Genomic DNA, 19,989 nt, shown 5'->3' with positions numbered 1-19,989 from the left:
ATCAAAATTTAGTATAAAAACAACCCGGAACTAGGAAGGTCGTAAATGGCAATTGGAGGAGAATGAGGAACCAAGGGAACAGTTTGTCATTTTGTTTGGCTGGAAGGGACATGGGTACCTTCATGTCAAAAAGAATCACAGGGCTGTTTTAGAAGCAGTTGATCAAAATTATTTCCTGCCGGGCTGACTCTCTGAAATCACTGGGTAAAATGAGAACAGTGTTTTCACCTTCTTGAATCTCTTTTAAATTTTGTTCTAAGGTTTTTTTAAACATTGAAAAAGATAGAGACAAATCAAAATCAAACATAATTGCTCCAAAAAAAAAAAAAAAACCATTGCCATTGAGTCGATTCCAACTTCTAGTGACCCTGTAGGACAGAGTACAACTGCTCCCATAGAGTTTCCAAGGAGCGCCTGGTGGATTTGAACTTCCGACCTTTTGGTTAGCAGCCATAGCTCTTAACCACTACACCAGTGCTAAACTTTGCTGAAATTATTATGAATATCCAACCAACCTTTTCTCTGCGTATATGCTACCTTTCAACCTGTCTGTGATCTTTCTTAATATCTTTGTTATTTTTTGTTATAAAATAAATACATGATCTTTGAAAAAAATCATATAAATTTCTATTCAGTGTTGAAAATTGAAATTCAGTGTCATAATCCCACCCTTCCAGAGATAATTATTTTTAAGAGTTTGGTGTATTTTTCTAGACTTTTTTCCTATGGATGCATTTTATGTAATCGAGGTCATACTCTACATAAAATTTTGTATCCTTGATTCCTCTTTACTTAATATTACATATAAATGTTAACTTTTATTAAAAGTTCATTTTAAACATTTGCACTTAATTCTTAATTGGAATTACTTTATTGTGGTAAAAATATATAAAACAAAATATTTTGCGTTTCGTCATTTTTTACATGTCCAATTCAGTGACATTGATTACATTCATCATGTTGCCCAACCATCACCATTATCTATTTCCAAATTTTTCATCACCCTTAACAGGAACTCAGTGCCCCCTAAGCAAAGACTCCTCCTTTCCTTCTCCCTTCCATCGTTGGTAACCACTAAAACAGTTTGGTCTCCATGTATTTGCCAATTCTAGATATCTCATATAAGTGGCATCATACAATATTTGTCCTTTTGCAACTGACTTAATGTGGTGGCATGGTGGTTAAGAGCTTGGCTGCTAACCAAAAGGTTGACAGTTCAAATCCACCAGCTGCTTCTTGGAAACCCTATAGTTACTCTGTCCTATGGGACAACTATAAGTTAGAATTGACTCAATGGCAATGGGTTTGGTTTGGTTTTTGTTTGTTTGTTTGTTTTTTATATCACTTAGCATACTGTTTTCAAGGTTCATCCATGTTGCAACAACAGCACTTTGCTTCTCTGTATGGCTGACTAATAGTCCATTGTATGGATACGCCACATTTTATTTACCGATTCATCTGTCAATGGACATTTGGGTTGTTTCTACCTTTTGTCTATTGTGAATAGCACTGCAATGAACATTGATATACAGGTATCTGATTCTCTGCTTTCAATTCCTTTGGCTATACACCTGGGAGTGGAGTTGCTAGGTCATATGGTAATTCTGTATTTTAATTGGAATTTATGATAAAACCTTATTGGTTCTTTTCATCAGAAAATGAAAAAGCGATGAAGATTTTTGCCCATTTTTATTAAATTTGTTTCATTCCTTGATTAAGACTTTCAGGCTCTGGGTCCCTATTAATGTAAATGGCTTTGCTTTGTGATTGGCAAGGAAACAACTGGAAACAACAGATTAAATAAAGCAGGATGACTGATAAGCCTTTCTCGATAAGCTTGTTTTTGTGCACCATCGGGTTGCTTCCAACTCACAGCACCCCTACAGGATAGGGTAGAACTGTCCCGAAGCGTTTCCTAGGCTGTAATTTTCACAGAAGTAGATCACCAGTTCTTTTCTCTCATGGGGCCACGGGTAGCTTTGAACCGCTGAACTTCTGGCACGTAAGCATTGTGCCACCAGGGCTCCTTACTGATAAACTTAATCTGCTGTATTAATTATGTGCACAAGGCTGGTATGCCTTCTTCCCCACAGCTTTGTTCACACTGGACACACAGCAGGCGTTTCAGAAATATTTGTTGAATGGATACATGCCATTCCTGAAAGTACCCTGTGGTGATACCATCATCTTGCTGTGATGAAATTCTGTGATTTAAATGCCACCTTCCTCCACAACACATTCCTACATTAAATGAGATAGTGTCTTTTTTGTTGTTTTTAATTATAGAAGTAATACATTCATAAAAATTCAAAATACAAAAAAAAAAGCAAAAATCTTTATTGTCCCAATTGCTGTTTCCCTCCCCAATGTGTATCAATTTGCTGTGTCTTTCATAAAGACTGCCTCTTTTAACTGAACAGTATATGGTGTGTGCTCGATAAATAATATTATCTCACTCTTGAATATATACTTATTTCCCCCTAAGAACCTACCAGGTGGAGCCCTGGAGGGGCAGTGGTTAAGAGATCAGCTGCTAACCAAAAGGTTGGCCGTTCAAATCCACCAGGCAGTCCTTGGAAACCCTATGGGGCAGCTCTACTCTGTCCTATAGGGTGGCTATGAGTCAGAATTGACTCGACGGCAATGGTTTTTTTTTTTTTTAATGTGCCAGGTGCCATCTCTTGACCTTCCAAATAATTCTTTGAGTTAAACAGTGTTATCCCTCTTTTAAGGTTGAAACTGGAATTAAATAAGTTATCTAGAATAGGCTCTGTTGTTGTCGTTGGTTGCCCCCAAGTCAATTCCGACTCATGGCAACCCCGTGTGTGCAGAGAACTGTGCTCCATATGGTTTCCAAGGCTTTTGGAAGCAGATCACCAGAACTGTCTTCCAAAAACAGAGATGACCCCCAGTTTTAAGTCCATGTTACTGCCTACAGGTCCTAGTCTGTTTCAATCCTATGGGCTTTAAGCATGTTTTATTCTGTACTATGGGTATCTCTAAAGTTCTTCTTAATTTCCAGATTGTTATTCCAATGTCTAGCACAGACCCTCAGCCACAGTAAGCTTTCAATAAATATTTATGGAAAAGACAGGTCACGCCCAGAGTTCCTGAGATGTCCCAAGATGGTGGCCATCTAGTATAATGAGATTTGTTTTTGCTACTTCACAACATAACATACCCATTGATGTCAAGGTGATTCAACTCATAGGGACCCTATAGGACAGAGTAGAACTGCCCCATAGGGTTTCTAAGGCTGTAATCTTTACAGAAGCAGACCACCACATCTTTCTTCCATGGAGCGGCTGGTGGGTTCTAACAGCTGACCTTTCGATTAGCGGACGAGTGCTTAACCACTGTACCACCAGGGCTCCTGACCAGATAACATATTGGGCCTCAAATTGAGCAGAACCGGTTGGAAATGACTTGCCGGATAGCACAGCAGAAGAAAAGACCCCATCTTCATTTTGGGGTGGGGATTGTTGTCATGTACTGGTTGGTTGGTTGGTTGATCACTAGTTTTATGTAGATCATAATCCATCTCATATAATAGATGATGTGTCGTGATGATGGACAGAAAGGATAAGGGAAACAGGAGAATGTGTGAGCTGGGGAGAGACAAGGGCAATAAATGTACGGAATTTTACCCCAAATGGGAAGCATTTACCAGAAATCACAAATCTTGGGGCGGAAAGAAAAACAAGAGAGCAATTTCATTTTCTTGGCAATAGGTCGGGTAAACAAATTAATATATCTTTCTGGGCCTAATATCCTTGAAACTGGAATTTGATTAGACATTAAGTCAGCCAAAGTTAAACAGATCTAGTCTCTGCATACCAGAATTTTTGTGTGCATGTGTGTTTTTATTTGTTTTTAATTTTTATTGTGGTGAATAGGAGCCTTGGTGGTGCAATGGTTAAGTTCTCGGCTATTAACCAAAAGATCTGCGGTTCAAAGCCACCAGCCACTCGCTCAGTGGAAGAAAAGACCTGACAAATCTGATCCCATAAAGATTTCAATTTCAGCCTTGGAAATTATAGGGTGCAATTCTACTCTGTCCTGTAGGGTCACTATGGGTCAAAATCTACTTGACGGCACACGACATTGTTGTGAAAATATACACAAAAAAAATTCACCGATTCAACAATTTCTGCACATATAATTCCATGACATTGATTACATTCTTCTTGTCCTGCAACCATGATCACTACCCTTTTCCAAATCATTCAGCCACCATTAACATGAACTGAATGTCCTCTAAGCAGAAACTCTTTTGTTCTCCCTCCCTGCCCCCACCCAAAAAAAAAAAAACCCCATAACCACTAATAAACTATGGTTTCTATATATTTGCTTATTTCATATAAGCGAGGTCATATAGGATTTGCCCTTTTGTTACTTGAATGTTTAAAATATGTTTGTGTGGGTTTGTAAAGGGGGTATATGCCTGCATCTCATATCCTAATTGCTTGCTTGTAGGTCTGGCTGGCTTTGCTCGTCTCTGTCCTGGAGATCAATATGAAGTAAGTGCTGTGTGGGTCTAGGTGTTGGTGCTGAGGACTTGAAAAGCAGGGCCGGTTGTCATTATTTTACCTCTTAAATTGTCTTTAATTTTTTTTTTTTTTAATTACAAGCAATAAGAAAAATTTGAGATTGGTACTGGAACTCCTTTCGTCTAGATATACCAATGGTTAACATGCCACGTTTGCTTTAATTTATTATTATTACTATTATTATCAGTTGAACCATTTTAAAGTACAGATGTTATGACCCTTTGCCTCTAAATTCTTCTCCAAAGCGTGGGAAGACATTTTCTTCATATAATCATTGTACAGTTCTCAATATCAGCAAATTTAACATTGGCGCTTTACCTAATGTCATCTAATAATATGGTCCCTGGTCATATTTTGCCAATTGTTCAAATATTGTACTTTATAGCAGGTTTTTTTTTTTTTTTTTCCTGATCCAAGATCCAATCCAGGATCATGACTGATTATAAGGACCATGACTGAAGAATAATAATGCCTGAATATTTTTTTATAAAAATGTACTCCAGAAAGTGAATGGAGTATATTTTCTCCCTTCCAAAGGAAACTTACATAATAATTTCATCTATCTTTCTCCTCCAAAACCCTCTTGAAGGGAAAAAAAAAGTATCTTCCCCTAAACATTGTGGCTTTCTGACCACGGAGCAACTGGACACCCTCTCCCCAGAGTATGTCGAATTGCCAAGTCCTTGTCTAGCTCCCTGTCCCTCGTCTAGAGGGAGGATGTCTTATTTCTTGCTTCTTACAGCTAAGTATGTTTTTGATGATGGTTTCTCATTTCTCTAAAGGAGTTGGGGAGTGTGAAGAATGAATCCCAATGGCTGTTCTATTGATGTAGAATTAACTAGAAAGAACTATTCGATATGAGTGAGCAGAAGGGCACAGAGCAATGCCTTCTACTAAAAGAAAACTCTCCACTCCCTCTGTCTTGGAAAAGCAGAACTTACTCCCTTTTAAGAGTCTCTTTTCCCCTCATCATTTCCCCCACCCTGCAGAACCCAGGAAGTTTGGAAGAATGGATAATATGGTGGTAGCTTGAAGGTGGTGGAGAAGGGGAGGAACAGCAATTGCTTTTTTTACTTGCACTTTTAATGATGTTCTTTCGGTTGGGAAGATGGGTGAGGGCAGTGATACATGAGGGCCCTTTGATGTCTTCTCCCCAGATTTTTATGAAGTATGGCCGACAGAGGTGGAAACTGAAAGGCAAAATAGAAGTCAATGGCAAACAGAGCTGGGATGGAGAAGAAATGGTTTTCCTGCCCCTGATAGTTGGGTTAATTTCCATCAAGGTAGAGTATTGTCATTGTCTTGTCTTTCCTGGTGCCACGGCTGGATGATCTAATGGTGTAGACCTTTACCCATAACTTCTGCCTGCTGGCCCTCCACCCCACGGACTTCTCTCTGCACCCCAAGCGCACCACAAAGACAGCCACTCTTTGGGAGAATTAAGTCAGGGTGGGAGAATAAATGTAAGATGGGCTTTGGAAATACTCACTTCTGATTTCAGATATGGGAGTCCCTGGGTGGCACAAAAGATGAAAGCTCTTAGCTCCTAACTGAAGGGTTAGAGGTTCGAGTCCTACCAGAGGCACCTCAGAAGAAAAGCCTGGCAATTTACTTCTGAAAAATCAGCCATTGAAAACCCTATGGAGCACAGTTCTACTCTGACACACATGGGGTCTCCATGAGTTGGAGTCGACTCAGTAAGCAACTGGTCAACTGGACTTTAGCTATGATTCTGCAACAACCCAACCAGCTAAGAAAAAGGAAGAGGATATCCTGCTTTTCTCCTCTGCTGTCATGAAAGGGCTTTCACCCTCTCTGCTAGGTCACAGAGCTCAAGGGACTGGCATCTCACATCCTGGTGGGCAGCGTGACCTGCGAGACCAAAGAGCTGTTTGCAGCCCATCCTCAGGTGGTGGCCGTTGACATCAATGACCTTGGCACCATCAAACTGAACCTGGAAATCACCTGGTAGTAAGTTGCCTTTTCCAATTTCATCACGTAGAAATATCCCTACAGGTTAGTACTATTCAAAGGGGTCCGTGCACCATGAGCATCACCTGGGAGCTTGTTGTAACATCTCAGACCCCACCCCACACTCCCTGAATGAGAATGTCTCAGGACAGGGCCCAAGGGCTGGTTAACAAGCTCACCAGGTGGTGCTCATGAATGCTAAAGTTGGAGAAGCTTGTTCCATTTCTACTCTCGCCCTGTACTTCCTATTTTAAAACTGTTTATTCTGCCTCCCTCCCTCCTTCTCTATCTTTGAATATATATATATGTGTGTATATATATATATATATATGTCTTTCAAGTAGACTAACTGGGAAGAAAAGAGCTGTCCAATATGAGATATTTTACCCTTCAAAAAGATTGTTTCTCTCTTTGGTGGTTGGTTGATTTTTAATTTTTATCGTGGTGAAATATATATAAAAAGCATTCACTGGTTCAACCGTTTTACATGTACAGTTTACTGACATTAATTATGTTGACCATGTCGCTGTGGTGGTTTTTTATTTGTGTGTGTGTGTGTGTGTGTGTGTGTGGTAAATATATAGGTGATAAAACATTTGTCATTTCAACAATCTTCATATATGCAATTCAGTGACGTTAATTATGCCCATCACGTTGTTCAGCCATCACTCCTAACTATTCCTGAATATTTCCATCACCCTTAACAGAAGTTCAGTGTCCCCTGAGCATTGTACACTGTGGTATTTTAAATGTTTATCCCTCTTTATCTCATATACTTCACATAACTTGAGAGAAATTCTAAAATCCTTCTTCCTCCAAACTCTTTTTACTGAGATAGGATATTTCCAAAGGGCAAGCGATACCTTTTTTCCAGGACTTCAAACCAGTTTGAACTGGTTCAGTCATGGCCGAGGAATGATAATTGGAATGGGAAAAATTACAGGTCACAGCCCTGGAGTGGGAGACTCAGAAGAGGCATAGTGAGCCCTTTCGGAAGCCTGATTCATGAGATTGGATTATTGCCAGGATTGAGGAGAGTAAAACACACCCAAAGCAGTGCAGTTGGCAGCTATCTTTGAGCAAGACACTGCTGTTTCCAACTCTGCTCAAAATCTTACAGGCAGAAGATTTGGTTGCTATGCAACATGTATGCTGCCCTTGTTTTCTAAGAGGGAGATTAGGTTTTTAGCAGGGCTTTGCCCTGTAATTTTTCCTGTTCTGATTATCACTCTGGTTCACCCAAACCAAAAAAACCAAACCAAACCCAGTGCCATCAAGTCAATTCCGACTTATAGTGACCCTAGAGGACAGGGTAGAACTGCCCCATAGAGCTTCCAAGGAGCACCTGGCAGATTTGAACTGCCGACCCTTTGGTTAGCAGCCGTAGCACTTAACCACTCTGCCACCAGGGTTTCCCTGGTTCACCCAAATTTTAAAAATTTGAGTCTGTTCCAGTTTCACTTTCTCGGCCATGACTGAACCAGGAAGAACTGCTTCGAAGTTCCGCTTTTTTCAAAGCAATGAACTTAAAAAGTGGTTTTGTAAAGTCACCCCATAAGAAAGGTCATTTATTAAGTTACTAAGCACCAGTTTCTCACGTTTGATATTATCAAGTAAACTATGCCCATAGGAGTCCCAGAGTGTTGCAAATGGTTAATATACTTGGCTGCTAACTGAAAGGTTGGAGTTTCAAGTCCACCCAGAGGCACCTTGGAAGAAAGTCCTGGTGATCTACCTCTGAAAAATCAGCCATTGAAAACCCTGTGGAGCACAGTTCTACTCTGACACACATGGGGTCACCATGAGTTGGAGTCAGAGTTGACTCAATGGCAACCGTTTTCTTTCTTTTTAAAAAAAACCAGGGTCTCCTTTACAAGGTAGAGAGGCACGGAAGTAGCAATGACCTTGTGACCTTGTCATTGAAATAGAGAAGCCACCCTTTGCCCCACCCTCCCTCCTCATAATCTGTAGTCATTGGCATCTCAAATGCAAGATTATTCCTGCTGATGGGTGAATTGGATGGTGCGACAATAAGTGGTGCCATTGTGAACAGTATGTTACTCTTGTTTCAATCATAAAAGAGGTTCTGAAACAAATAGGATTCTATTTTTGAATGTTTTCTTTAGGACTGAACAAGAATTTATTAATTTTTGTATTGCTGAAGTGTCTTTCCCTAGAGAGCTGGAAGAAATTTTACAGACTTTTTGCCTCAACAACATCTTGTTGTTGCAGGGCATGCATTCATGTGTTCATGTTTCTATTATATACGAGGAAATAGGTACATCTAGGTGTATCTAGGTGTATCCATCTAGATGGCCAATAAATTATGCCTAAAGCTGGGATAGTAACTGTGGTCTCTTGGATTGGTTCAGACTCAGTCTTCTGCTCCATTTTCTTTTATCTTGGTTGCTTTTCTGACAGACTAATTTGCCCAGAAACAGTCCAGTTCCCAATGATTTGATTCAAGATTGCTTATGTGTAGTGAGTTGGCCTGTGGTCCAGTGATTGTAGGTGATTTTAACAGCGGGTACCTATTGTCTTGCAGTCCGTTTGACGTGGAGGACATGACCCCATCCTCAGGCACTGGGAACAAGGCGGCCGCCCTCCAGCGGAGAATGTCCATGTACAGCCAGGGCACCCCGGAGACACCCACCTTCAAAGATCACTCCTTCTTTGTAAGTTCAGTGTGGTCTCTGGAGTTGATGATGAGCCTGACCCAGAGTTTGCTCCCAGGATTTGAAATGCTCAATATATGAAGTGAAGGCATCTGAATAATTCCTAAATAATGTTATTGGTAAAAGTTCACCGTATTCCAGTAGTGACTAAGGAAACAGCATTCCAAGATGCCTCTCACCCAAGGATGGATTACCCAATAAGCAAGGTATGCATGGGCTTACTTGTGCTCACTTACGAATACGTAGTGTACAGTTTCACCTGGTTTTCACCACGTCTTTGAAATTGTGCACTATAGATGCGATGAAAGCCAGAGGAAATTGTGCACTACAGATTAGTAAGTAAGCATAAGTAAGCCTGTGCCTACCTTGCTTACTGTAAGCAGGTGTATACTGTGCTTACTGGTTAATCCACCCTGGCTCTTGCCATATACGCACAGGTGGTGAACCTCCTCTTTCTGGCCTCTCCCCTCACTTGCTTCATCTGTTGCTTTGATAATAACATGTAGACTTTTCTGAACTTCCTCTAATATAAGCCTTTTAAAAAAGTTGATGTAAATAAATAACGCCCTCCTTGTTGTAATCCAAAACATTTGCTTAAAAGCTAACAATATGTAGCTACCTGATGCCTTCCACTAACTCCCCCATCTTGCTTTGACTTCTGAAGAAATGGTTGCATCCTTCACCAGACAAGCCAAGGCGGCTGTCTGTCTTGAGTGCCTTGCAAGACACTTTCTTTGCCAAGCTGCAACGCAGCCGCTCTTTCGGTGACCTGCCCTCCCTCCGGTTGCGCCCCACGGCTGTGCTAGAGTTTTATGTGAGTGGGGCCTGCACGGGTGTGAAGTGCTTGATTTTGGGGGCTTGGGGCATGGACGCTTTGGCATGGCTCTTGTTTTATCTTCTCCTTTACTTGGGTCACAGAGCCCTGGTGGTGCAGTGGTTAAGAGCCTGGCTGCTAACCAAAAGGTCAGCAGTTTAAATCCACCAGGCACTCCCTGGAAACCCTATGGGGGCAGTTCTACTCTGTCCTATAGGGTTGCTATGAGTCAGAACTGACTCGAAAACACCTAACAACAACAACTTGGCTCATTGGGTTGGGGGAATGGTTACATCTGTCCTGTCCTTGGGGGGGAAACTTAACAGTGCATGCAGCTCTGTAAGATAGGCCGTTTGTCCCCTGTGCTGTGATTTTTCTCCACTGTGGCAGAGAGATCCATGGTAACAAGATTTCCGTTTTCAAAAATTACCATGAGCGTTAAGGCCAAAAGAGATTGTATTCCAGAAATTAAATGAGTTGACCACTGGTGTCGGCCGCTATGCACCATTTTAGTGTTCAAAAACCGGCCTTCAGGGAACTCACAAGGATTTAAACCAAGCTCCCTAAAGCTGTTTCTATTTAAACAGGCTTAGTCTTAGTTTGTTGTAGTGCTCGTTAATTTACTGCCTTAGCAAAAGAAACCCTTTCATTCAGAGCAGGAATGCAATAGGCAACTTTCATTACATGTGTTATGCCTTACATTATGAGAGTATGTGTGTCTGTGCACTTACATACAGATATACATTAATACATATGTAATATTTTGTTTTTTAAGGACATAATACAAGTAATCTTTGAATATCCAGAGAGGAAAGGATTAAAAGTTTTCTGGTTAATAATAATAATTAAATCTTATTCAAAGAGTTAAAAACACTCACAGATGAAAAGGAAGGATGAGGCTAAACTCTATTAATAGTCTCAAAGGAGAAAATGGGAAAAATATATGGGAAGAAAATGCATGATAACATATACAAAAAAAACTATATATATATAGTTAATACAGTTGTATACATAACTACCAATTTAATGTGTATTTTCATATTCATACACTATAGGGTCGCTATGAGTCAGAACTGACTCCACCGCACCTAACAACAACATGCTATAAATGGAGGGCTGGAGTGGGCAGGGATTGCTAGAGGTTTTAATAACATAATTTAAACAAGAGCAAGATTAGAAAACATGTAATGGCTTCCTAATGCCTTTTGGATAAACACAAAGACCCTCAGAGTGGCGATTCTGATCTGGACACAGCCCACGTCTCTAGGCTCATCTCTCATTCTGTACTCTTTATCTTCTGGTTGATTCTCCTTGAACTTCCCACAGCCCTCCAGATGCACCACAAACTTTCAGGATCTCAACACTTTGTACACACCATTTTTTCTGGAATGGGCTTTGTCCTCCTCCTGTTCTCCCCCTCGCCATCCTCCAAGGCTGAGTTCTAGCACCACCCCTTTGTCTGGCAGTGGTCTCCCTTGCTGGGGCGCTTACTTCATTTTATTCATACTCAGTTATAGCAGGCATTGCATTGTACTGTCATGTGTCTGTTTATAGTCTTGTCCCCTTCTTAGACAGTAAGTCCCCTTACTGCCATCTTAACTTACTCAATATTTGCCACTTAAGTGGGTGCAGATCAGGTTTGGGAAATATGGGACTCAAGAGAGATGGCTGAGGAAGATTCCAGAATTTGAGTAACAGTCATGACTTCCTAGTCCTGCTGCCATAGCCTGTGCCTTCCACCTACCCCAGAGCCACCAAGAGATGTGCGGACAGAAGCCCAGACGTGGCTGGGCTGAACTCCTTGGAGGACCAGAGGGTTCTGTGAAACCCCCATGGAGGAGGTTTGGGAGTAGGACTCCAGGCCTCCCCACATCCCTCTCCCCAAAGTTCCCCCTTTTCTCTTTCCTAGATGCATATGGTGTATTATTGGGGGTGGGGTACTAATAGAGGAGAGAGGAAATAAACACGGGGTTGCTGGGCTGGAAAGTCCTTGGGTGGTGCAAATGGGTAATGCACTCAACTGCTAACTGAAAGATCGACAGTTCAAGTCCAGCCAGAGGCACTTTGGAAGAAAAGCTGGTGATCTACTTCTTAAAAATCAGCCATTGAAAACCGTGTGGAGCCCAGTTCTACTCTGACCCATGTGGGGCCTCCATGAGTGGGAATCAACTCCACTGCAGCCAGTTTTCTCAGCTGGAGGGGGTGCAGAGGTGGGCTGGAACCCAGCTCTCTTTGCAGTTCCTGAGGAGGGTCCCTGGAGCTCCTTCTTCTGCCTCCGCCAGGACATCATGGGGCACAGCTTAACAATCACCAAAAGTACAAAACACTGTTTCAAAGGTGAAGAAACAGAGCCTGTAGAGGTTGCTTGTGTATCCCAGAGACATGTCCTTTTACTCATCCTGTCTTTAAAGTAACTACCTTACCAAACCAACTAGAGTGGACAGTTTGGGTTGAACTAGCTGCACATGTTGGGATGTAGCGGCCTCAGGTACAGCAGGGGCGAGGCCAGAGCAGCTGACCGGAGGAAGAGAGGAACCCTTGCCTTTCTGTGGGCTCCCCTTTTAACTTGCTGTACCTTTTGTTTGCTAGGCTTATTCCCATTGCCATTGTGACAGTTCATTGTTTGATACATAATTGGATTAGGTATTAGCTTGGTACTTACCACTGACTCTAAGAATCTAGTTGGAAATCCAGGGAAAATGACCCATCTTAAAGAAGTTCATCTCAAATAACTAGAAAACATTTCCTACAGAGCAACATTTGACACTTAAACAGTATACACAGATCCCAGTGTAAGGATGACTTAAAAACTATTATAATGCCTTCCCAAGCTAATGATCTTGGTTACCTGGATATTTCTGACCTCTCTCTTCAGAGTTCTGCTTCACGAAGCTCATGTGTACCTGTAAAGCAGCCTGGGTCTGTCAGATAGAGGACTCGGTTTCTCTACAACCTGAGAGGCCTGGGGTTTGCATTCCTGGGAGATCAATGGTCTGCTTCTTAGTATTTTTCTTCTATTTTTATAGACGTTATGCGAATGTATTGCCGGCCTTGAATTATTTATGGCATGGTTACTAAATTAATAAACATTTTCAAGGGCTTGGAGTTCGTGGGTAGAGATTTTTAAACAATAATTTGTGAGAACTGAAGCATCACATCTTTGGCGTGAAATAGCAGGAAAGTTGAAAAGCCTTTTAAGATAGATGCCAAAAAAAATTCAGTAGCGTTATTCATAACTATGGCTGCCAAATACAGTGAGATCCTAAAATTTAGGAAACAAGCATTTCCCCCCACCTTTGGCAACCTTTTATTTTAAAAGGTGTCAAACCTGTACACAAGCCGAAAGAATAATACCTTGAACTTGAACCTGAATTCAACAGTGGAAACAGAATTTTTGACAGCTTGTTTTCTTCTCTGTCTCACGCACACACACACACATCAACAAATAACATGTTAATATCATGAAAGTTCTGATTTTTTAAATCTTACTTGCCGTATATTTTGTTGGGAAATAGACCATGCTAAATGCATCATTTGCATTTAAAATAATAATGAGGTGCCTTTTATCCACAGTCGAATCTACCCGATGACTTTGAGAATGGAAAGGCAGTTGAAGAGAAAATGCCGCTATCCCTCAGCTTCAGTGACCTGCCCAATGGGGACTGTGCCCTGCCCTCCAACTCAGCTGGCTCTCCCTCCAAGACATGCCCAGCAAATCCAGAAATCACCATCACCCCTGCAGAGCTGAACCACAGCAGCCTGTCCTCCCAGAATAAAGGCACAGAAGACACTAGCTCAGCATCTTCCAGAGGCTCCTCGGCGGAAAGCCAAGAGCCAAAGTCAGACATGGAGGACCACGCAGAGCGTGAGAAAGCTGCCTCGGCCACGTCTGAGACCTGCCAGCAGTCTGCAGGAGCTGGGGCTGACCGCCTGTTCCTGGAGAGTGACGTTGCAGAGGTTCTTCTGGAAGCGTCCAATGAGGCCTCTGAACTGAAGCCTGTGGAACTGGACGCTTTTGAAGGCAACATCACGAAGCAGCTGGTCAAGAGGCTGACTTCCACGGAGGTGCCGGTGGTCACGGAGAGGTTGCTCTTCGAAGGCTCTGTCAGTGGGGAATCCGAAGGCTGTAGATCCTTTCTGGATGGAAGCTTAGAGGATGCCTTTAGCGGGCTTTTCCTTGCATTAGAACCACATAAAGAGCAGTATAAAGAGTTTCAGAATCTGAACCAAGAAGCCATGCATCTGGATGATATTCTGAAAGTAAGTACCTTTGTAGGGAAACTGGATTAGGTTTGGAAGGAGATATTCGAACCAATATTCTATTTAAGCCTGTCTTTATCTTCATCCCATTCCATCACAACGTCATCAGGTGATAAAACCAAAAAACCAAAACCACTGCCGTCGAGTCAATGACCCCATAGGACAGAGTAGAACTGCCCCGTAGAGTTTCCAAGGAGCGCCTGGCGGATTTGAACTGCCGACCCTTGGGTTAGCAGCTGTAGCACTTAACCACTACGCCACCAGGGTTTATCACCATTAGGTGACAGATTATTTAAATGCCATTGATTTTTAATGTCAGTAGCACATGCGGAGCACATACTAATTTTCATTTTCCTGATAGGAAATCAACTTAGCTAAAATAATTAGGAGTTAAATTAATAGATACAAAGAATGTCTAAGGAGCCCTGGTGGTGCAGTGGTTAAGCACTTGGCTGCTAACCAATAGGTCGGTGGTTCGAATCCACCAGCAGCTCCTAAGGAGAAAGATGTGGCAGTCTGCTTCTGTAAAGATTACAGCCTAGGAAACCCTATGGGGCAGTTCTACGCTGTCCTATAGGGTCGCTGTAAGTTGGAATCAACTCCATAGCACACAACAAAAACAACAACAAAGAATACCTACAGCCTTTCAGTTCAGAGTTAATAATTTCTGTTTCCAAATGTGGAATGGTAGCGTCTTGATCATCATAACATCACTAAGATGTTCCTGGACAGGGTCCCTCTCTGGGAGTCTTGGGGAAGTGGGGAACCCGGTCCCTGATCACAGGTGGAGTTAGCCAGTTCCAATGTGAGAGCCATGAGTCAGTGCCCTTCTGCCCACAACACTGCCTGCAGGAGTCCCGTCTGCTGAACTTGGCCCAAATCAGCATGTCAGCAGCTCAGGTTCATCACAGGGGAAGAGTCATCAGCCATAGTCAAGAAGTCACGAAGCCCTAGACCCCACCAGGGGTTTCTTCCTCAATTCAGGGCGCTCAGAGCAGGCCAGGGTAGAAGGGGGAGGATGGGAGTGAGGAGGGCTGATTTTCTTCTCCTGTGGAGGTCCTGTGAGATCATTGTTTCTCCATCGGAATGTATCCGCCCCCACCTACCCACAGATTGAATTGTAAAAACACCCTACTCAGATCCCACTGCCACACCTTGTATTCATTGCTTTGCCACTCTGATTTGTATTGCTCACTAGAGGAGAACTCGGATCCTTTTCTTCAAACAGCAATTCTTTGGGGACCCATTCTGTAAAATATCCTTGGAAATAGTGTTACAGTGGCAAGCTGGAAATCAACCCATGGAAGGCAGTAGCGTCCTTTGCATGGCTGTTTTAAGATGTGGCCTTCCCTATGGCATTTGGAACTACCTTTCCAAGACTTTTCTGACAATCCTATCCCTCTCTATTCAGTCATGCTAAGACTTAGCTCTGAAAGGGATTTGTGCCCAGGCAGATGATAACTCCTGCTTAGACTCTCCGGATCCTCTAATGCTCATGACAGATGAGTTCAGCGGTAGGCATTGCCTCTGAGAAGCAGAGAAAGGCACTCTGGATGCTTTCTGCAAGGCAGAACTTAAAAGGGCTGGTGTGCAGGGGCTGCCTGTCTGGTACTCCAGTGGAACCATCTTTTCTCCCCTCGACAAGCTCTTGTCTATCCCACACAGTTGGCTGGCTCTACTTCTTGTGCAAAAGGTTTTCGTTTCAAATAACTGAGATACAAATTGACCCCACCTAAAGAAAATGCCTTAAAGAAAGCCAGTGGAGATGGCAACTCTATTTCTAGGCATCCCTGGTGGCACAAATGGTTTCAGTGCTTAGCTGCTAACCGAAAGGTTGCGGTTCAAGCCCACCCAGTGGCTCCATGGGAAAAAGACCTGGCAATCTATTTCCGTAAAGATTACAGCCTAGGAAACCCGATGGGGCAGTTCTACTCTGTCACATGGATTTGCTAGAGTCAGAATCAACTTGATGGCACCTGTAACAACAACAGAGTGCTGATAAGCGGCTCCATCCACCAGGAAACACTAAGCGAGTCATCTGTTCATTTTATATAAGCCCTGGTGGTCACAGATTTCTTTCTAGAGTGTTTTTTTTTAATATGCTGTTGCTTCAAAACTATCCTGCCACTCACATTCTCAGCTGGACCTCGCTTTGTTATGACTGATATTTAAACACGTCCGTACCATACAAAAACAAGTTCTGCAGACAGCTGGCATAGGATAAAAAAAATGAAAAATGTTGAGATGATTCCAGCTCATAGCCACCCTATATAGACAAACCTAAAAGTGGGTTGGGAGTGGTGCAAATAGTTAAACATTCAGCTGCTAACTGAAAGGTTGGTGGTTCAAGTTTACCCAAAGGTGGCTCAGACAAGAGACCTGGCAATCTACTTCCAAAAAATCACCCATTGAAAACCCTATGGAGCACAGTTCTGCTATGACACACCTGAAGTCACTATGAGTTACAGTCATCTTGTCAGCAACTGCTTTTTTTTTTTTTTTCTTTAGAAGTGGGTTGAGTCTGGCCTGGCTCCTTCTCTAACCTGAAATTCAGAACATCATCAGAATTTAGGTCTGCGGCAAGTGGCTTTGTATCCAGCCAGAATTAAAGCATCGGCTGGACAAAGCTTTCTCTTTTTTTCCCCTTCACATTCCTAGGGTGCTAAACATCTTGAGGATCAAAACTAAATGATGCTGCCTCTTGGACGGAGATCACTGAGGGTGAATGAAACAGCTGTGCTTTAAAAGAATGAAAGACGTTTTCCCATGTGCTTTTGTGCCATCTTGAGTGTCAGAGACAGCCCAGCAAGGCCTTTCCCACCTTGTGTTAAGAAATCAGCAAGCAGTGCCACCTGACTGGATGGAGGACATTTAGTTCTTTTTCCATGCAGGACTTGTTCAATCTGCCCCAGCATCCTCTTGAATATTTGGAAGTACTTCTTTGTTATTGTTGCCCCTAACAATTGGCATTATTCTATTTGTAATGTTTCTGTTTGTGACTAGCAACATCGAATTCTCCAGGCCATATCATGGATTTGCTCATGTAATTGCAGGGCCCAGTCAGGGAAGGAATAGGACTTGTTCCTTCAAAGGCAGAGCTCCCAAGAAAGCAGAGCTACTCTGTCTTATGCTCATAACATTCATTTTCTTCTCAGTTCTCAAAGAAAAATGATTTGCAGTGAATATAAAATTCAGATTTAAGGCTTCTTACCTAGGGAGCGTGAGCTAGGAGAATGTGAGCAGTTTTTTTTGTTTCTGGGATTTGTTCCATTACTCCTTTAGAATAAGTGCCTTTGATGGCTAGCTCCTGTTTCAGGACACTGAGGCAATTGCCACTTGGAATTACATATTGATTAGTATCTGGCATTGACTTGGTGCCTCTTAGAATTTGTCTGCTTGTTACATTTTACTTGTGGTCGAGCAATGGGTGGCGGGAATGTAGCAGTTATGTTTCTCAAGACTTTCTGGTTTTAATGTTTTTTTTTTTTTTAACTTTTGATTATGGAAAGTTTCAAACAGAAGTAGAGAGAATCGTGTAATGGATCCCAGTGTGCCAACCCACCAGTTCCCACAGCTATCAACTCATGGCCAATCTCGTTTTCATCTCTTCTTCTTTTACCTGCTTACTTCCTTCTGGATTACTTTGGAACAAATCCCAGATATTGTGTCATTTTATCCACGGTTGTACCTTTTTTTTTTTATATGAAGATTTTACATGCATTAAAAAGCACCAACAAAAAATAAAAATTTGAAAAAAAAAACTGAAAGCATTTGCATCTCAAATCTGGTGTCGTGTGTTCTGTTTCTCCTTTCGAATGTGTTGACGTTTTCCTTGGTGCCTTCTGCCTTTGCAGTGCAAGCCACCAGTAAGCCGCAGCAGGTCTTCCAGTTTAAGTCTTACAGTTGAAAGTGCTTTAGAAAGCTTTGATTTCCTGAACACCTCTGACTTTGATGAGGAGGAGGAGGACGGTGAGGAGGTTTGTAATGTTGGAGGAGGTGCTGACTCAGTATTTTCAGATACTGAGACTGAGAAAACTAGGTAAGTCTGAAGTTAGTATCTGCTTATATTTCTGCTATTACAGATGAAACAGTAGTTCTTTGCTCCTATCCGAGGGAACCTGATGCACATCTCTAAAAAGATAAAACTCCCCATACAAATGGCCAATTGGCTTACAGTTCCTTTTTATTACTGGGTACAACTTTTAAATATTGTCCACCTTTCTGGGCTGTTTAATGGGAAATTGTTTTGTTTTGTATGTCTTATAAATGGAGGGGAAATGTTTGTGTATGTGTATGCGTATGTACATGTTTTCTTAATAGGGTTCAGTGTCTACAACTTGATCCCAGTGTAATTAACCCCAAATTAACTAGATTATGTTTCTGGAGAGCTCTTACTTGATGAAATATTTGGACCTGGTTCTCCCTGATTTGGATCTTATTGCTAATGCCTTTGTATTGTTGTGCTTTGTTTTTTCCCCACCTCTTTGTATATCTGTTGGTTCCCTTGAGCCCAATGAGTGTTTGCAGTAGATTAAGCTTATCAATGCATATATTAAAGCCAGGTTCAAGCACCATGGCCCGTATTTCCCTTAGAATGGAAAAAGGGTGGCTGAGAACTAATGAGTACCACTATATCTGCAGCCCCCTAGGTGGACAATGTGGCCTTCTCTGTAATGGGGGGAGGATAAAGGTAAAATATTATCACTTTCTCCATAAGGCTTTCTTCTCTAGCCAAACCATGTGTTTTAGAGCTAGAGCCTGGGGTCTATTTTGTGACTTCAGGTGGAGCAGAACAAGCACAATGGAACATACTCATCCTCAACAATTGCTGCAAAACAGTACACATTCACTTTCCCAAAGAAAGGAGTGGGTTTCCATCCATCTCTACTTTTGGCACAACATGATCTGAACAGGTTTACAAGTTACAACAAGCTATGGCAATTCAGCCTTCACAGACCTCTTTGTGGGAGCTTTTAACGTTTTGGGGTTTTGTGTTCCTTGAGGGTTTCGTCTTCCAAAATGAAACAAGGAAAAACATGTGAAATAGATTTTATTAGTTGAGCAAACTGGGGCCGTAGCAAGAAGAAATTTATTAAATAAATGTAATGTTTAAGTTATACTTTTACATTCTATGGAGTCCACGTGTGGTATAAACAGTTAAGCCCTCAGGCCCTAACTGAAAGGTTGGCAGTTCTAGTCCACCCAGAGATGCCTCAGAAGGTTGGCTTGGGGACCTACTTCCAAAAAAATCAGCCATTGAAAACTCTATGGAGCACAGCTCCACTCAGACACACATGGGGTCACCATGAGTCAAAGTCAGCATGACAGCAACTGGCTTTTACCTTATGCACTGAGATTTTTCCGGCTTGCTTGAATTTGTGAAGGGCTCCACAGCCAAATATTTTTCTATATACTTAATAGCTGAAGCTGTTACATGACCTATCAAAGTCAGGCATCAATCTACATTTTTTTCTTCTGGCTATAAGAAGCATTTTAATAACAACAGCTTTTATATATTTTATGCAACACTGGTAATATGTCTCATTTGATCACTCTTGCTGTATGTCATCAGAGGCATTAGGGAAAATTACGTGCGCGCACATGTGTGCGGGTGCATGCATGCGGGGTTTTTTTGGGGTTTGTTTTTTTTTTTTTTTTTTTGCCTCTTAAATACTTGTTGACTGCCAGGACACAAGCTGAGCGTTCTCCCCTTGTAAGC

At 42.0% G+C, this 19,989-nt stretch overlaps 1 protein-coding gene across 10 annotated transcripts in view; it reads left to right on the top strand.

Annotated features, from left to right (window-relative positions):
* RIPOR2 (RHO family interacting cell polarization regulator 2) overlaps positions 1-19,989 on the top strand; it is a 296,826-nt gene that overhangs the window by 246,576 nt on the left and 30,261 nt on the right. For 5 of the 10 annotated variants that reach the window (XM_064281485.1, XM_064281472.1, XM_064281475.1 and 2 more), the window contains 6 exons: positions 4,477-4,520; positions 5,708-5,833; positions 6,373-6,521; positions 9,067-9,196; positions 13,584-14,270; positions 18,125-18,309. In XM_064281485.1, the coding sequence (XP_064137555.1) occupies positions 4,477-4,520; positions 5,708-5,833; positions 6,373-6,521; positions 9,067-9,196; positions 13,584-14,270; positions 18,125-18,309 (1,321 nt within the window). Of the gene's footprint in view, positions 1-4,476; positions 4,521-5,707; positions 5,834-6,372; positions 6,522-9,066; positions 9,197-9,860; positions 10,011-13,583; positions 14,271-16,778; positions 18,034-18,124; positions 18,310-19,989 lie in introns of those variants that run through there. The other 5 variants (XM_064281508.1, XM_064281503.1, XM_064281494.1 and 2 more) reach the window with 5 other exon arrangements.

Source organism: Loxodonta africana, chromosome 1 (genome assembly GCF_030014295.1).
Source record: "Loxodonta africana isolate mLoxAfr1 chromosome 1, mLoxAfr1.hap2, whole genome shotgun sequence".
NCBI classification, from domain to species: domain Eukaryota; kingdom Metazoa; phylum Chordata; class Mammalia; order Proboscidea; family Elephantidae; genus Loxodonta; species Loxodonta africana.
Note: the sequence above shows the minus strand (reverse complement) of the source record. Positions and strands in the feature narration are given on the sequence as shown.